Source organism: Triticum urartu, chromosome 3A (genome assembly GCF_056163025.1).
Source record: "Triticum urartu cultivar PI428250 chromosome 3A, HENAU_Tu73, whole genome shotgun sequence".
Classification (NCBI taxonomy): Eukaryota; Viridiplantae; Streptophyta; class Magnoliopsida; order Poales; family Poaceae; genus Triticum; species Triticum urartu.
The window spans coordinates 100462953-100481028 of NC_141875.1; the positions used below are offsets into that span (position 1 = coordinate 100462953).

At 45.4% G+C, this 18076-nt stretch overlaps 1 protein-coding gene across 3 annotated transcripts; it reads left to right on the forward strand.

Annotated features, from left to right (window-relative positions):
- Positions 1-1085: 1085 nt before the first annotated feature.
- Positions 1086-8725, forward strand: LOC125531041 (uncharacterized). Of its 3 annotated transcripts, XM_087546524.1 has the most exons (7): positions 2538-2668; positions 3599-3685; positions 3813-3941; positions 5076-5228; positions 6204-6305; positions 8068-8235; positions 8474-8725. In XM_087546524.1, the coding sequence occupies exons 2-7, from the start codon at positions 3635-3637 to the stop codon at positions 8567-8569; spliced, it is 699 nt and encodes a 232-aa protein (XP_087402650.1). In that variant the 5' UTR covers positions 2538-2668; positions 3599-3634; the 3' UTR covers positions 8570-8725. The 3 variants fall into 3 exon arrangements, 2 of the variants coding, with proteins under 2 accessions (XP_087402651.1, XP_087402650.1); XR_015618282.1 differs by lacking the exons at positions 6204-6305; positions 8068-8235; positions 8474-8725 and adding exons at positions 1087-1356; positions 2256-2435 and having other exon boundaries at positions 2537-2668; positions 3813-5219; XM_087546525.1 differs by lacking the exons at positions 3599-3685; positions 3813-3941; positions 5076-5228; ... (1 more) ...; positions 8068-8235; positions 8474-8725 and adding exons at positions 1086-1356; positions 2256-2435; positions 2804-3172 and having other exon boundaries at positions 2537-2668.
- The last annotated feature ends 9351 nt before the right edge of the window (positions 8726-18076 follow it).

An 18076-nucleotide genomic window follows, 5' to 3' on the forward strand; every position in this document is an offset into this window, starting at 1 on the left:
GCTCTGAAGATCCGCCTTGTTCGCAGTCATCGTGCCTAGCCTCTCCACCCATGCCGCCGAGCCGAGGATGATCTATGTCGTAGCACGACTCCAGACATGCGGAGGGATTCCTTCCATTTCCACACCGACGCGATAGTTGAACGGCCTCCGGGTAGCTTGGAGCTGCCTGTTCCAAGGGGAGAACCTCAGGGAAAAGTCGCGGCCGTGAACCTCAACAGCGCTCATGACCACATCTCGTGCCGCCCTGGAGTCGAAGACAAGCAGAAAGTCTGTCGACCAAAACCGATGCACGGTGAAGGCACCCACCACCGCGGGGACCAACATCTCGACTGCCGCGGTGAGCAGACTTGATGCGATCCTTGGCCGCCCACCCATGGTGATTGCGACCAGGCTCCAACGCAGAGCATCCTCTGCGGCGACCACCTCCTGCGAGCGGGGGATGATGCAGCGCTCCACAGCTGACCTAGCCGATGGCGAGTCGGGCCTCATCCGCCTACTTGACTGACCCACCTCGACCTCCCGCGCGTCCAGCGACGGCTCCGAGGGCACCCTGCCAGTGGAGGCCACTACAAGGCCCAGGCAAGGACGGAAGTATATATTGATTTGATTAGGGAAGCGTGTCGATATGGGCAACGACTCCTACGTCTTAATGTTTTGCATCATTAAGTGAAATGAAAAATACCAAAGAGAACAACTCGTTGATGGAGGATATAAATCAAATGACATCTTTTTTATATTCGTATTTGTAGGATTTGAGATGCATACAATCTTATTTCTATGTTTTTTTTATTTTTGCGAATTTTCTAACCTACGAACAAAGGAGGCCTAAAGAGATGTGATTTGCTCGAGCCACCGGAGCGCCCACGGTTTCTCAGCGCCATTTCCGTGGAAGGTGCAGTCCTCACTACAGTTTTTCGCTCGTCCTTGTTCTACACGTGTCACTCCCACATTGGCTCGCCTCATCCACCCTCGCAAGAAACCTCTGCACCCGTCTCCCCTTCTCACCCGCTACCGGTCAGTACTCGCCAACCTTCTCCAGAGAGTCTGTGTGGACCAGGTCTTTGTCCGAGCAGCCGAGCGGTGGTGCGCACGGGGCCACACGTCACTAGGCAGCGCTAGCTCCGGTGCACCAACACCGGGCTCATTCAGCCAACCACGTCGTCGCCATCATCGCCAAGTTAAGGAGGCAAACCAAAGCGGTCGGCCGAAACTGGAAGCCCCCAAACCCCTCCCCACCGCGGCGCAGGGTTCTCCGTCTCGTCGCCGCCGCCTCCGGGAAGCTTCCACCCCGCCGGGGCTGGGCCATGGCGGCGCCGTTTGTGTACCTCCGCCCCACCGTCAAGGATGACGGCACCGGTACGTACAGCCTCCTCTTCCCGACCCTCTCAATTTGCTCCCAACTTCGCCCCCCCCCCCCCCCCCCCCTCTCTCTGGACCCTGGCCGCGTTTCTGACAGCTATCACGTGCGCGTGTATGTAGGTGAGAAGGCCGCCCTGGTTCTCCTTGCTTCGATTCTAGTCTAGCGATGCTTGCTTGGTTACGTCATGCGTGTGCTGACTGCTGTGTTCGCGGGGTCGGAGGTTGTTCAGGCATGCTACATTGCTGCGTGTAACCGTCTACTCTACCGATTGCCTTCGGGTTCTGTTTGTTGTGATGCTCTGGTTGTCTTGATTTGGTCAGATTTTCGCTTGATTTGTTGGTACGTTTAAAACATGGGCATTGGGTAAGCACAGAGGGCCTTCTAGCTAGTAAAAAACCAAATAGATTTGCATGAGAAGCACCTAACCTGCCGCCTGTATGACCTTGTTTCTGACTGCATTTGGTTGCGTCTGTGAGTTATTTTGAGTAGTTACAGTGTGCGCTGCCTTGGTTCCGATACCTTTGTCAAAAGTTTTCTCATACTCAATCAAAAATACTTTTCCTAGTGACAGCCATGGCATGTTAATTTTAGGACCGATCATCACACCCGCATGATTAAATACCGTAGTTAAAACAAACTGGGCTGATCAGTCTCTTGATAATGTGAGAACTAAAGATGATGCGGTACAATTGTGCATTGCATCCTAATTTGCAGCATAGTGTGTCTTATCAAGTATTTTCACCGCATGACTCTGTCCAGCAATGTGATAGATCAGTCACTTTGACTTCCAGAGGCTCTTGTGCATTCAACACGTTTGCTTCTTTTCTTTTAGTTTTCTAACTTGTTAATTTGTCTATTCTCTTCTATAATCCGATCATGTTTACTTTTGTGAAAGGTATTATAAAGAGACTTACCAAAAGAAATGGCGACCTGTCGGCGCTTTTTTCTATCAACACGAATGGATGTAATGTGTTGCGTCTCGCGGCATGCGCAGGCCATTTAGAGGTTTGCAGGTACCTAGTGGAGGAGCTTGGAGGAGATGTAAATGCTCCTGGGTTTGGGGATACAGCTCTAGGTCTTTCTCTATCCCTTTCTCCATTTTTCAATTTGGTGGCTACCATGTAAATATTTGCCAGTATGAGATGTACGATTGTGCTAACAATGTGCTTTTTGCAGGTGCGACTCCATTTATGGTGTCTGCTCAGTCTGGTGATGTTGCTACTGTCAAGTATTTTCTTGATCATGGTGGTGATCTTGTGAAAGCAGATGACAAAGGGCGCACAGTTCTCCACCATGCTGCGGGTATAGGTACTCCCCCTGTCACACACCCTCACACTTAATTTCTGCAATCTAGTCATTGTACTGGTAATTATTTACTCTACTCCAGTCATTTGTTCAATGCTTGTGCCCAAATGACTTATGGAATCATCTCGTTCACCACAGGATGCTGCAAGGTTACAGAGTTCCTCCTGTCAAAAGGAGTGCCTGTTGACATAGACTGTGGCCGTGGAACACCACTCTTTTGGGCTGCCAGTAATTTGTTCAATGCTTGTGCCCAAATGACTTATGTGGCTAGGCTGGGGATTCCGGCTTTTGATGTTAGGATTAGGTGAGTGGTCTGGGTAGTGGCCCAGCTAGCACCCCTTCATCATATGGATAGGAGTAGCGGCATATGTTGCCTAGATGGTGAATTCAGGCTTATTGTTGTAACACTTTGTAAGGTCCTCGAGAATAATCAATAAAGTGGCCGTATGCATCTCCCAGATGCAGAGGCCGGGGGTCATCCTCCTTTTCTAAAAAAACCATGCGAATGTATATGGCCTCTGCTATTATTTCTCTTGATTCACAGTTAATTTCGACGGGAAGTTTTAAGTTTGTGCATAGTTATATGACGTGGACAAATATGTTTTATCCTGGGTCTGCTTTGGTTGCTCGGATTGATACATACTTAGATGCCGCAGTACATAATCATTTTATTAGGGACACTCAATGGAGATTTTGAAGTGTGATTCATTTAATGGAGCAACCCATTCCAAACCTCAAACTAATCAAGCATGCTAGATCAGAATTACGATTGGACCCACTTACCATCTGATTCCTTGAACCACCACACACACCAGTTGATTATATGATGACATGTTTTTTAATAGTCATATCTTTGTTCATCTCAAACGTAACTACTGAATTTATCATAACACATGTGCTTCTTATCTTAATAAAACAATGCCCTCCTTTCAGCCTAACATCATCATCAATGGTACTACCAGTCCCCTTATGAGTGCTCTTGCTTACCGTTCATTGAAGTGCATGAAGCTACTCATTAAGGTGAGTATTCTCTGGATTATTTTTCCATGCGATGTTGTGATTTGCTTAGTTTACGAGCTCTGCATGCTTATATACATGTACATGGAGATATCACCATGGACATAATTTTGCACAATTCTTTTCACAGGCTGGTGCTGATGTCAATTGCAATGGTTCCATGTTGACTCCATTGTTGCTTGCTACGATGCATGGAGGTTATACCAACTTCATTAAGCTCCTATTAAAGGCTGGAGCAGATCCTAATATTCCTGATGATGTATGTGTTTTATATATTTTGTTGATATTTGCTGACCTGGTATGCAGAATTTCACTATATTCTGTTAAGCTTATAGTGGTACTATTATTCAGCTCTTCTGATAATGTTAAGCACCCATTTAGCGATGGGTTTAGGTTGCTTGGTGTCATTGACTATGCTTATGGGAGTTGCGATTGTGTGTATTAACATTATCTTCACATTTCATTCTGGCAGTCTTTATCATAAAAAAAAGACCTATGGGGGGCTCATCCTGAGATATTAATCTGCACCACGGAAATCAAACTCTGGTGGGCTGGGTCACTCACGGCACATCCACCACTGGGGTGCAGCCCAATTTTGAATGGTTATATCAACAGTCAACAGATGTATCATTTTCTGTTGATCACTCCTATGAAGGAACATGCCTATACTCGTTGTTCTTAAAAGGTTTATGTGTCCAACATTTTATCAATATTTTTCCATTTTGGAAGATCATATTGGTGCTTAACTTAACAGTTGATGAGATACTGAGATCTCATATCTTATTACAAACCATTCTGGGCAGCAGCATTTCTCAAATGTTCTCATGCAATAAACAGTAGAATAAATTGAATTTTCCTAGCTAACTTGTTGTTGTTCTTCGTCCTGTTGGCGTTCTGTTTTCAGCCTTTTACTCTAGGCTACTTATATGAATGCTACCATCAGTTAACGGACCGACTAAAAAGAATTCATGTGTGCAGTTACTTATCGTTTTTTATCTATATATTTCATGGGGACGAGTGTGATTCCACTAAACTGTTTTGGTGTCTCAGTCTCAACTTCTATGAAATACTCTTGGAAACCTTGTTGACAAGAGTTGATGAGATAATGAGAAGCAGTATGTACTATTCTGGGTATCAGTATTTCTCCAATGTACTCATGCAATAAAAGCTGAAATAAATAGCTTAATTGATATGATTCTTCATCCCAATTCGTGGTATTCTCCTAGTTAAAACATTTGATAATTTTATTGATCCTGGTTCTTTCTGACAATATTTAATTTTCTTCATCGATTGTATGTTACGTAATGATCAAGTTCTTTTGTTATAATCTCTATGGTTTTCTTCTTCCTTTTGTTTGAACAAAATGATAAGTTCTTTTTCCTTTTGTTTCTAGTTGGGTAGGTTTCCAGTAGAGCTTGCTGCGATACGCGATTGCAAGGAAGAGGTTGAAATGTTATTTCCTGTGACTTCTCCAATTCCAAATGTCCCAAACTGGAGTATTGAAGGAGTAATTTCTCATGCGAAAATTGAAGAAAAGAAGCCAATTGTATGTTATTTTCTGTTCTTATTATGATGCTTGCTTACTGAATATTATTTGAAAGCTAAGCCTTCATATATTTTGTGCATTCGGTGCTATTGTAAGCTGTGATTACTTTATGCATTGCACCACTAGCGAAAATTATTGCTGATTATCTGAGAACAAAGTACCAACTTTACTTTACAAGGGTAATATGATTATGTAGTCACAACAGGGCTGCCCACCAATAGACATGATAAACCCATATTTGGTAACAAAACATAATATGAAGAAACCGTGGAACGTAATGTGTAGAAACTCCTAACAAAATCCGGTTTTCGTGATGGATAATTAGTACATATCATTGAGGAAAAAAGTCCTTTTGATTCCAACATTGAAAAGTATGAACACCTTACACTTGATAAGATTGACTCCTAAGATAAGGCAATTGATGTGCGGATATTTACATGTAGATTGTACTCTAGTCATATTTCTATTAACTGACTTGAACTTATCTTTTGAGTCAGGTATTGAGCAAATCATGTAATGTTGTGTATAGTTAGATGCTCGCAGGAACAATAATTCTCGAAACATGGCTCATAATCATGGATGTCATGCCACGGTTGTGAAGTACACCATCATCAAGTAGAGGGTGTGCTATTCATTAGTATCCAGTAATAATGTCACAAGAGTACTATATTTTAATTAAGTGGCATACTATGTAATGTGTTCTCCTTGGTTGTTTCGTGAACGAAGAAACACTTGATATTTACCGATGTTCCCATGTTTCCTGTGGAACGCTTGCCATCTAGTTAAACTGAAATTGTTAACTTTAGCGAGAGCATTCAATGGTAAGTTACATGCCACCTAGATACCAAATTATGAAGAATGTTGAACACGAAGTTCTTGGGTGTCTTTTGTGGTAAGAAGTGGGAAAAAATTCATAGTAAATGATTATTCCAAAATAGAAATATTCAATTCATGTTTCATTTATTTGTTATCTAGGAGCAACGGCACCTTCAAAGAAGAAAAGGTTTGATCAAGTCAAAGGCTGATACGGCATTCAAGCAGAAGGAGTATAAGATAGCAACAAAGATTTATGATTTGGTACACCTCTTGCATTATATCTATGATACTGGGAACTGGTTGAAGATATATAACTCTTTCTGTAATGTAAAACATGAAGGTTTGGTTGGCAAAAATAATTAATATTCCCTCTAATTCACAAAAAAATGACGTTTTGGACCTTGACATGGTCTTGGGAATATATTTTTGACCACCAATTTATTTTCTGACAGTACTTCTCTACACAAATCTATGCGTATGATTTTCAACCCAATTTGAACGTTTTAAATGGTATTGTTGGTCTAAGTTTGACTTGGGACGTCTCTTTTTTGTGTACTGGAAGGAGTAATGATTAGTGCGACTAGGATACAATGATCCATGGAAACCATCTATTTGACTATAGATCAAACTAAAGTTATGATTAGATCTGACCAAGGGTCATCCAAAATGTATATGATCTGAAGCCAGTATACATTAAGAATGTGCTAGCATTCATGCATTACTATTTGGGGCAGAATGAATGAAGATTCCATCATCAAACTTGGTTGTTGTCTTACATCCCCAGAACCCATAAGAAGTTCATGACAGTGCATCAAATTATCTAGCTTTATCCAGATTGATCGTACAACAAGCCAATCTGTGTAGCAATAGAATGTGCTCCATATTCTGCAGTATTACTGTCTTACTGAGTAGTAATGTAGATAGTTTCCTACCTGTTAGCATGTGTGAACCATTAAAATAGAACTTTTGTATGTCACCACTCTACCTGGTATCCTGCGTGAGTCCCATGAATGAGCATTAATTAAAATAAGGCCTCCTTTGGTTCACGGGGTAGGGAAATCATAGGAATAGAAAAGTCATAGAAAATGGGATGACATGTATCTCAAATCCTATGAGTAGGAATAGGAAAGAAGATGTCCTTTGATTCACTTCATAGGATTTTTTCCATTGAGTCTAGGCTAATGTTTAGGCCTCCTTTGATTTAGAGGAATTTTAAAGGAATTTTAGAGGATAGGATTCTTATAGGATTTTTTCCTTTAGAGCCCTTTGGTTCATAGGAATGGATTCCTATTCCTACATAGGATTGGTTCCTATCCTTCACATTTCGGCCTCTTTTGGTTCATAGGATAGGATTATCATAGGAATAGGAATCTTGTAGGAAATGAGATGACATGTATCTCAAATCCTATGAATAGGAATAGGAAACAAGATGTCATTTGGTTGACACCAAAGGAATTTTTCCATTGAGTCTAGGCTCTTTTTTATTTTCCTATGAAATGTGGAGGATAGGAATCAATCCTATGTAGGAATAGGAATACATTCCTATGAACCAAAGGGCTCTAAAGGAAAAAATCCTATAAAAATCCTATCCTCTAGAATTCCTATGAAATTCCTCTAAACCAAAGGAGGCCTTCATAGGAAAATAAAAAAGAGCCTAGACTCAATGGAAAAATTCCTTTGGTGCCAACCAAATGACATCTTGTTTTCTATTCCTACTCATAGGATTTGAGATACATGTCATCTCATTTCCTACAAGATTCTTATTCCTATGATAATCTTATCCTATGAACCAAAAGAGGCCTTATTTTCCTATGAATTGTGAAGGATAGGAAGAATTCCTCCATAGGAATAGGATTCCATTCCTACAAACCAAAGGGCTCTAAAGGAATTTTTCCTACAAAAATTCTATCCTATGAAATTCCTACAAAAATCCTCCAAACCAAAGAAGGCCTAGAACTTTTGTATGATGACATTTTATTAAGTTGAGACTAATATCTGCATGACCTCGTATGTTTGACCGTAGGCAATAGCTCATGGAGAGAGTGCAACACTGTATGCAAACAGGAGTGTTTGTAAACTACTCAAGGGTGATGGTGAAGGTGCTTTGTCAGATGCTCTCAGGAGCAGAATGCTGCGATCTGATTGGGCAAAAGCTTGCTACCGTCAAGCTGCAGCTCACATGCTACTCAAGGTGCCTCTAGATAGCCAGTGTGTTCAATTACAGAGAAGATTACATTGTTAGGATCCTTAACTTGGAGCCCAAGGGATAGACTATAGAGATAGTTACAAGAGATAAGATGAAATCACAACTAACTACCCTAGTCTAGGCTCGGTGGAGACGTCCTGGTTGAACCGGACCTTGCACGCCATATTTGTCGCTTAACACTTTTTAGCTGACGTCTCCATTCCTTTCGGTTGAATTCATGCAGGAAGGCAAGGGAACTCATGAAGAACCCTCCCGGCGAAGGCGAGCAGTGAGACACGGACTCCTGGGATGCAACATGTGCCAGTTTTCACTAAACTAGAGCAAGTAGGGCCTTCTAATCCTTATGTTCTGCTAGGAACCAAAACTCTCATTCATGTGGAGCTACGCCTTAAGACTGCTAACACGACTTGTGTGAATTTATCTTGTCTGGCATGTGGATCTTACTCGCCGTATTCAGTCACTTTACATTTGGTTAGACTTATTATCTTTCATGTGCCAGTTGCTTCTGAGGGGCCTGCTATATTTCTTATGAGTATCATGTGTTCAAGTCTGACCGTGACGGCAGTTTATAAACTGTATATACTACTATGTAGTATTCACTAAACGAAGTAGTTGGGCAGTAAACTTTCTTTTTTGAAGGTGGTTGGGCGGTAACTAACTAACAGTAGAGTTATGAAAGTCAATAGTACTCCTTGCGTCAGGGCCGTCGAGTTCCCTATAACTTGATCTGGGACGAGGCGTACCGTCGGATTTGGACTGAAGCGTTTCCCGGATAACCAACAGTAACCTGAACTTAGGTGAATCTTTCGACAGTTGTTCAGGAAAGAGGAGCAAGGCTGACAGGGCTGTCTCCTCAGCTCACACCCTTGAGCCAGTTCGTCCGCCTTCTCGTGTCGTGTTCCAGCGCAGTGGAATGCTTCGTCAATCGTCACCATGGCCGAGACTTTTATTTGTAGTGATCGTAACGTCCCCGTCGTGTCACGCCATTACCATTAAATCAAAACTCCTTGGCCAGATTGACCCGACAGCATCACCAATTATTGCTACCCCGGCCTGGATCAGCACTCCAAATCAGCTCCCCGCCCGCCTGAAAGCGGCGCAAGTGCAACTTGCGACTTTGCGAGGCATCTCGTTAGTTATCCTCGAGAGAGACGTGACACTTGCTCACCTGGCGTTACTTGTACTCCTTCCTGGCGGGCGATGGTTTGTCCTTCGGCATATGCTGCGTTGCGACTTGCGAGTTGCCACCCACCGTCGTCGCCTGGAATATACCGCGGCGTGCGAGGTGCGCGAGAGCATTTTGCACCGGAAAATGGCATCGCCGTCGACATACGTAGACATAGGGTCAGGCTTGGCAGGACATTGGGATTTTACCATGGGTAGTTCGTAGGTAGGCTCTGGTTCCTCTCCCGAGCTTGGGTTTGACGAGGGTTGACGATGTACGTCCATCGATCACAGTCTTGGCCTCTGACCATCAGAAGAAACAGAACAGTCGCCGTGAACGCAGCGTTGTGCAACGGCACGGCAGGGAGAACGGGCGTGGCCGTGAAAGCAGCGGACGGATGTGCACATCACCCGGGCAGCTACCGGTGCGTGTGTCGCTAGCTGCACGCATGCGCATCACGCACGGCGTTGGTTCCTCCGTCCGACGCGTCCAACGGCGGAGCGAGCGCGCGACATGGACCGTGGCTAAGCAAGCTAGGAGACGCGAGGGTTACTGTCACGGCGCGCCAGACGGGGGACGTGGTAGATCGCGCACGGTCGGACCGCCAGAACCTTCCTGCACGCAGACAAAACACCGCCGGTGGCCGGAAAAGCCGTCCACGTCGACCCCGGCCGGGTCGCCGTCGTCGAGCTAGGCAACGTGACGGAAATGCGCTTCACGTACGCGATCCGCAACAGGACGTTGCTCTCCACCTGCGACCGTCCGTTTTAATGTCTCTAGAAGCTCCTGGTTTCACGTATATCATTCCTTCCAACCGGTGATTGATTACAAACAAAATTAGGCCACGTAAAATCCGAGTAAATAATTTTGCATTTGTGCTAATTTTACCGCACAGATCACATGCTTTAATTGCATCTTTTTACCTGTTGCAGTCGATGATGACACTGATGCAGCTGACGGCGATGTGGCTGACAAAGACGTCGATACAATGAGCAGAGATGCGTTTAGTGCATCTCCAATGCTGACACTTAAATTTGCTTTGACGTATGTCCACGGACACTCATGTGGTAGCTGGTCATCCATCTGTATCCGCAAATGTCCGTTTTTATATGGGTTAATTATCATTTTGCCCTTAGTGATGTTCATGTGCTCAGTTTTGCCGTCAGATGCGAATTGTGCTCAGTTTTGCCCCTAGTCCATGCACAGCTACTATGACGAGGTCAAACGGCCATATTTGAGTTCATTCCGTCTGACGGCGTTAGTGGTTGTGGGTCCGGAGCTTACATGTGGGACCGCGTGGACGTGGATCCGGAGCTGACATGTAGGCCCGTGCAACTAAATCCCCAAATCATTCGTAGGATTCTACCTCACTCTGCCCATCCGCCGGGCGGCTGTCCTGCGCTGCTGCCAGCACCTGCCCCGCCACCGGCTGCATGGCCTGCTCCGCCGCTACCGTCCCGCGTCTACGCTCCACGGCTACCTGCGACGCTCGCCACCTTCTTGCGACGTCACGGGTGGGGCGCCCGCCACCTGCTCGACCCGCGGCGCGGCCTTCTTCCGTGCGCCCAGCCGGAGCGCTCAAAGGTGGGGGGCTGCTGGAGCTGTTTGAACTAGGAGGAAGAACCCTAGGGCGAAATGGCGAGCAGCGGCGACCTCGGAGTATTTGGCGAGGCAGGCATCGGGCCGGAGATCCGCCGCATCCACGACTGGGTTCCCGAGGGGCCAGTCTCGCCTCCTGTTTAGATTGAGTTTAGTTGTGCATTTGAACACTCGATTCGAGTAGGTTTGCCCAACTAGTGTGCTGATTGTGTCTCTGTTTTTCGCCGGTTAGGATGGAGTTGCGGTTTGCTTTCTTGGTGCACATTAGAAGGGACCGGTACATGTTCAATGCAAAGGATAAGAAGAAATACCAAGGAGGTTTCGATTATCTGTTGCCAATGGCTAGTAATTAGAGTTTCAGACAATTTGGGGAGGTAATTTGTAGCCAATATCCTTGGGGTTTGCTTGATGAAGTGGTATACAAATACTATGATGGGAAAAAGAAATGAGTGACAGTTAGTAATGATGAAGAGCTAGCTACCATGTTTGTTAGGCATGAAGAGAAAGATAATTTTTATGCGAGGCCGCAAGTTGATGTGCTTGAGCAGGCATTTGGACCTAGGATGACGGGTGCAACATCTCGGGGAGAACCAAGTCGTCGTAATGGCATCTCTAGCCAGAACAGTTCAGTTGGTGCACAACGACGTGCTGGCTCGACAAGTGTAGGCAACAGCAATAGGGTCCCCCTTGAAGTGGAGCATGATGACTACAATTCTGGGGTTGATGAAGAGAAGCTATATTCTGATATTATTTGGAATTTACAACGGGCACCTTGGGCTGAAAAACAAGATGAGGCTCACAATGCAGTCCGTGTGGATGATGACGCGGTGGGTGAGAACGAAGACCTTGCAGCTGTTGAATGGGACCCTTTGAACCCTCATATGGAAGAAGGTGCAATTTTTGCATCCATGAATGAGTGTAGAAATTGCTGGAATTTTGTCTATTTTGGGCCTAGCCCAATAGCAGTTTCAGAAATTCCTAATAAATCCTAGAGGCCCACTTAGCCCATTTGTGCCAGGCAAGGGATACTACTAAAGTTTAGTCCCACATTGCTAGTTGAGTGGGAGTTGGACCTCCTTATAAGGGAGGTTCTTTCCCCACTTGTATGAGTATGAGAACAAGAGGGACATCCACGCGCGCTCCTCCTCCGCCGCCCGCCTCGTCGCACCGCGTCGCGCCGCGGGTTGCGGGAATGAGCAGAGCCGATGTCTAAATTTTTGACACGCACTACGGGTATACGAAAGGTCACACGGAAGCTGAAAATATTTTTGCGAAAGTGGAGTTCGAATGCGAACGGTGCAGCTCGTCGGTTGCTGGCTGTTCGCTTCATCTCCGTCTCTTCGTTTCACCTTCCGTCGCTGCCCTCTCGCCTCCTTCTCTTGCGCCTATAAAAGGGAGGTCGCTCCTCCCAGAGAAGACGGACCAGAACCTCTTCCTCCTCTCACCACAAGTTCCTGAGCACTGCGCTGCTGCTACGATCTTCCCCATCCCGGCTTGCGGCGTGCACCGCAGATCGGGACAGTAGGCCTCCGAAACCGCACCTTTTGAGTCCTGTACGGGAGAAGGGTGATAAGGTTTTTGGGGAGCGGTCAGCGCGACTACTGGCTGCTTCATCACGGACGATCCGGTCGTCGATGACTACTTCCCCGACGTCCACGACCTCCTCCACGACATGGCAGGCGAGGACACCGACCCCAAGTCCAGCACTTCTACTGCTGTTGTCACGTACGTGTTCTTGCTCTTTTTGTTAGATGTCATGACACAGTTCTTTGCTATACTTTCCGTCCTACATGTGTTAGGTTCTACTTCATATATGCAACTTCATCTAGTGTCTGTTCTAGATGTGTTTAGTTCAAGTTCATATATGCAGATGCTCTTTACCTTCTCTCTGTCAGAATGCATGACTTGTTTTATTTCTACTATATTAGTCATGCTTTATCTAGTATTTCTGTTAATAAAATCATTTGGTAAAGCTCATATTTCCAACAATCCAAAAACCTTATTATAGGCAATTTACCCCGAGTGGTTTTGCTGCTTCCATGAGACCTCCTATGTTTGAGGGTATCCACTATAAGAGGTGGTGCGTGAGAGCAGTCTTATGGTTTCAAACCATGAGTTGCTATGACGCCACTCTTGGCAAACCTGAAGGAGAGCTTGATGCTCAACAAGCACAAGCCTTTCAGAAAATGGATACTCTGTTTAAGGCTGCTCTCTTGAGTGTTCTTGGTGAGAACATAGTTGATACTTATGCATCAATTGATAATGGAAAAGATATGTGGGATGCACTAGAGGCCAAGTTTGGGGTCTCGGATGCTGGCACTGAGTTGTACATCATGAAGCAATTCTATGATTACAGAATGACTGAAGAGCGCTCCGTGGTTGAGCAAGCTCATGAGATACAGTCATTTGCTAGAGAACTTGAGCACTTCGGTTGTATGCTACCGGACAAGTTTGTTGCCAGAGGTATCATCACTAAGCTTCCTCCTTCATGGAGGAACTTTGCTACCTTGCTGAAGCATAAGAGGCAGGAGTTTTCCGTCCCGGATCTCATTGGCACTCTTGATGTGGAAGAAAAGGCGAGAGCAAAGGACACACGTGCTCTAGGTATTGAGGGAGGATCTAGTGCCAATGTAGTACAGAAGCAGAACTTCCAGCCCCACAAGTTCAAGAACAAGGGCAAGTTTTATGGTAAAGCAAAGTTTGATGGGAAGAACAAGGTTGTCCAGCACAAGAACTTCAAGAAGAAGAATGACAAGAAGAAAGGTGTCTGTCATGTGTGTGGGGATCCTGATCATTGGGCTCCTAGTTGCCCTAATCGCTATGACAAGCGTCATCCTGGGAAAGGCGGCAAGACCGCTAATGTTGTCATTGGAGACATTGATATGAAGGATGTTGGGTATGGTATATTTTCTACTATTCTTTCAGTATGTCATTCTCCTGATTGGTTGATTGACACGGGTGCTAATGTGCATGTATGCGGTGATATTTCCATGTTTTCGTCTTATCAGACCGCAGGGACTTCAATCGTGCTGATGGGCAACGGTTCAAGTGCTTCTGTTCGTGGTGTTGGCATGGTCGATCTGAAGTTTACTTCGGGGAAGATCGTGCGGCTGAAGAACATGCATTATGTCCCCTCCGTCAATAAAAATCTTGTCAGTGGATCCCTTCTGTGTAGAGCTGGATACAAGCTTGTCTTTGAGTCGAATAAATTTGTAATATCCAAGTATGGAACCTTTGTTGGTAAAGGCTATGAGTCAGGAGGCCTGTCTCGTTTATCCTTATCAGGCGTTTGCAATAAAGTTGTTAATCATGTTTGCAACAATAGTGAATCAAATGTGTGGCATTCACGTCTTTGTCATGTTAACTTTGGTTGCATATCGCGACTAGCAAAGTTGAACTTAATCCCTAGTTTCATCACTATCAAGGGATCTCAGTGTCAAGTGTGTGTGCAAGCTAAGCAACCTCGTAAGTCTCACACGACTGCGGAAACGAGAAATCTTGCACCACTAGAACTCACACATTCAGATCTTTGTGAAATGAATGGCGTTTTGACAAAAGGTGGAAAGAAATATTTCATGACGTTAATTGAAGACTCCACTAGATACTGCCGTGTGCATCTTCTGAAATCTAAGGATGAGGCTTTGAACTTTTTCAAGATCTATAAAGCTGAAGTGGAAAACCAACCTGATCGAAGAATGAAGAGGCTTAGGTCTGACCATGGTGGAGAGTATTTTTCTAATGAATTTGATGCTTTTTGTGCGGAACATGGTATAATCCATGAGAGGACGCCTCCCTACTCACCTCAGTCAAATGGGGTGGCCGAAAGAAAGCACCGTACTGTAACTGATTTGGTTAACGCCATGTTAGACACATTGGGTCTCTCCAAGGCATGGTGGGGGGAGGCGATATTGACGGCATGTCATGTCCTAAACCGAGTTCCACAAAGAACAAAGAGATAACTCCATTCGAGGAATGGGAGAAGAAAAGGTTAAAACTCTCTTATCTACGAACATGGGGTTGTTTGGCGAAAGTCAATGTTCCAATTCCAAATAAGCGGAAGCTTGGACCAAAAACTGTGGATTGTGTTTTCCTGGGATGTGCTTTTCATAGCATTGGCTATATGTTCTTGGTTGTAAAATCTGAGGTACCTGACATGCATGTCGGTACGATCATGGAGTCAAATGATGCGACTTTCTTTGAAAATATCTTTCCCGTGAAGGATATGGCTACCTCATCTAATCAGAAGATGCCTAGTTCATCGAATCAGGAACCAGTTAAAATTACCGAACCTGCCATTTTGATGGAACACTTTGAAAGTCCTGTGGAGGAGAATAATGAAGTTCCTACTAGGAGCAAGAGATAGAGGACTGCAAAGTCCTTTGGTGATGATTTTCTTGTGTATCTCATAGATGACACTCCCAGTTCTATTTCAGAGGCCTATGCATCTGAAGATGCTGACTACTGGAAGGAAGCGGTTCGTAGCGAGATGGATTCCATCTTAGCGAATGAAACTTGGGAGATAACTGATCGTCCTTATGGGTGCAAACCTATAGGATGCAAATGGATATTCAAGAAGAAGCTTAGGCCTGATGGTACTACTGAAAAGTACAAGGCTCGGCTCGTGGCTAAGGGTTATACCCAAAAGGAAGGTGAAGACTTCTTTGATACTTACTCACCTGTGGCTTGACTGACCACTATTCTAGTTCTACTTTCACTAGCTGCCTCACATGGTATTCTCGTTCATCAAATGGATGTTAAGACTGCTTTCCTAAATGGAGAGTTGGACGAGGAAATTTATATGGAACAACCAGATGGGTTTGTACTAGATGGTCAAGAAGGAAAAGTGTGCAAGTTGCTGAAGTCTTTGTATGGACTCAAGCAAGCACCCAAGCAGTGGCATGAGAAGTTTGAAAGAACTTTAACAGCTGCAGGCTTTGTCGTAAACGAAGCTGAAAAATGTGTGTACTATCGCCATGGTGGGGGCGAGGGAGTTATCCTTTGCTTGTATGTTGATGACATACTGATTTTCGGAGCAAATCTGAATGTTATTAAGGAGGTCAAGGATTTACTATCTCGTTGCTTTGAGATGAAGGATTTAGGAGTGGCTGATGTCATTCTGAACATCAAGTTGTTGAGAGACGATGATGGTGGGATTACATTGCTTCAATCTCACTATGTGGAAAAGATCTTGAGTCGCTTTGGCTACAGTGACTGCAAGCCCTCTCCATCACCATATGATGCTAGTGTGTTGCTTCAAAAGAATCGAAGAATTGCTAGAGACCAATTGAAGTATTCTCAGATTATTGGCTCGCTTATGTACTTAGCTAGTGCTACAAGACCTGACATCTCTTTCGCTGTTAGTAAACTGAGTCGGTTTGTTTCAAAACCAGGAGATGTGCATTGGAAAGCTCTAGAGAGAGTTTTGCGTTATTTGAAAGGCACTGCTGTGACGCCCCCGATTTAATCGTACACTAACCATACATGCATACGTGTACGATCAAGATCAGGGACTCACGGGAAGATATCACAACACAACTCTACAAATAAAATAAGTCGTACAAGCATCATATTACAAGCCAGGGGCCTCGAGGGCTCGAATACAAGAGCTCGATCATAGACGAGTCAGCGGAAGCAACAGTATCTGAGTACAGACATAAGTTAAACACGTTGCCATAAGATGGCTAGCACAAACTGGGATACAGATCGAAAGAGGCGCAGACCTCCTGCCTGGGATCCTCCTAAACTACTCCTGGTCGTCGTCAGCGGGCAGCACGTAGTAGTAGGCACCTCCGGTGTAGTAGGAGTCGTCGTCGACGGTGGCGTCTGGATCCGGGGCTCCAACATCTGGTTGCGACAACCAGGTAAAAGGGATAGAGGGAAAAGAAGGAGAAGCAACCGTGAGTACTCATCCAAAGTACTCGCAAGCAAGGAGCTACACTACATATGTATGCATTGGTATCAACTGGAATAAGGCTATTATATGTGGACTGAACTGCAGAAAGCCGGAATAAGAGGGAGATAGCTAGTCCTTTCGAAGACTACGCTTCTGGTAACCTCCATCTTGCAGCATGTAGAAGAGAGTAGACGGAAGTCCTCCAAGTAGCATCGCATAGCATAACCCTAACCGATGATCCTCCCCTCGCCGCCCTGTGAGAGAGCGATCACCGGTTGTATCTGGCACTTGGAAGGGTGTGTTTTATTAAGTATCTGGTTCTAGTCGTCATAAGGTCAAGGTACAACTCCAAGTCGTCCTTTTACCGAAGATCACGGCTATTCGAATAGATTAACTTCCCTGCAGGGGTGCACCACATACCCCAACACGCTTGATCCCATTTGGCCGGACACACTTTTCGGGGTCATGTCCGGCCGCGAAAGATCAACACGTCGCAGCCCCACCTAGGCACAACAGAGAGGTCAGCACGCCGGTCTAAACCTAAGCGCACAGGGGTCTGGGCCCATCGCCCTTAGCACACCTGCACGTTGCGAACGCGGCCGGAAGCAGAACTAGCCCCCTTAATACAAGAGCAGCCTTACGTTCCAATCCGGCGCGCGCCACTCAGTCGCTGACGTCACAAAGGCTTCGGCTGATACCACGACGCCGGGATACCCATAACTACTCCCGCGTAGATGGTTAGTGCGTATAGACCAAATGGCCAAACTCAGATCAAATACCCAGATCTCGTTAAGCGTGTTAAGTATCCGCGAACGCCGACCAGGGCCAGGCCCACCTCTCTCCTAGGTGGTCTCAACCTGCCCTGTCGCTCCGCCTCAAAGTAACAGTCGGGGGCCATCGGGAACCCAGGCCCACCTCTACCGGGATGGAGCCACCTGCCCCTTTAGCCCCCATCTCCGAACAGCATCATAGGTAAGGTAACTGTGTAAAGTATATTGTATATGCCCGTGATCACCTCCCGAAGTGATCACGGCCCAGTAGTATAGCATGGCAGACGGACAAGAGCATAGGGCCACTGATGGAACACTAGCATCCTATACTAAGCAGTAGGATAGCAGGTAATGGTAACAACAGTAGTAGCAAGGACAGGCTATGCATCAGGATAGGAA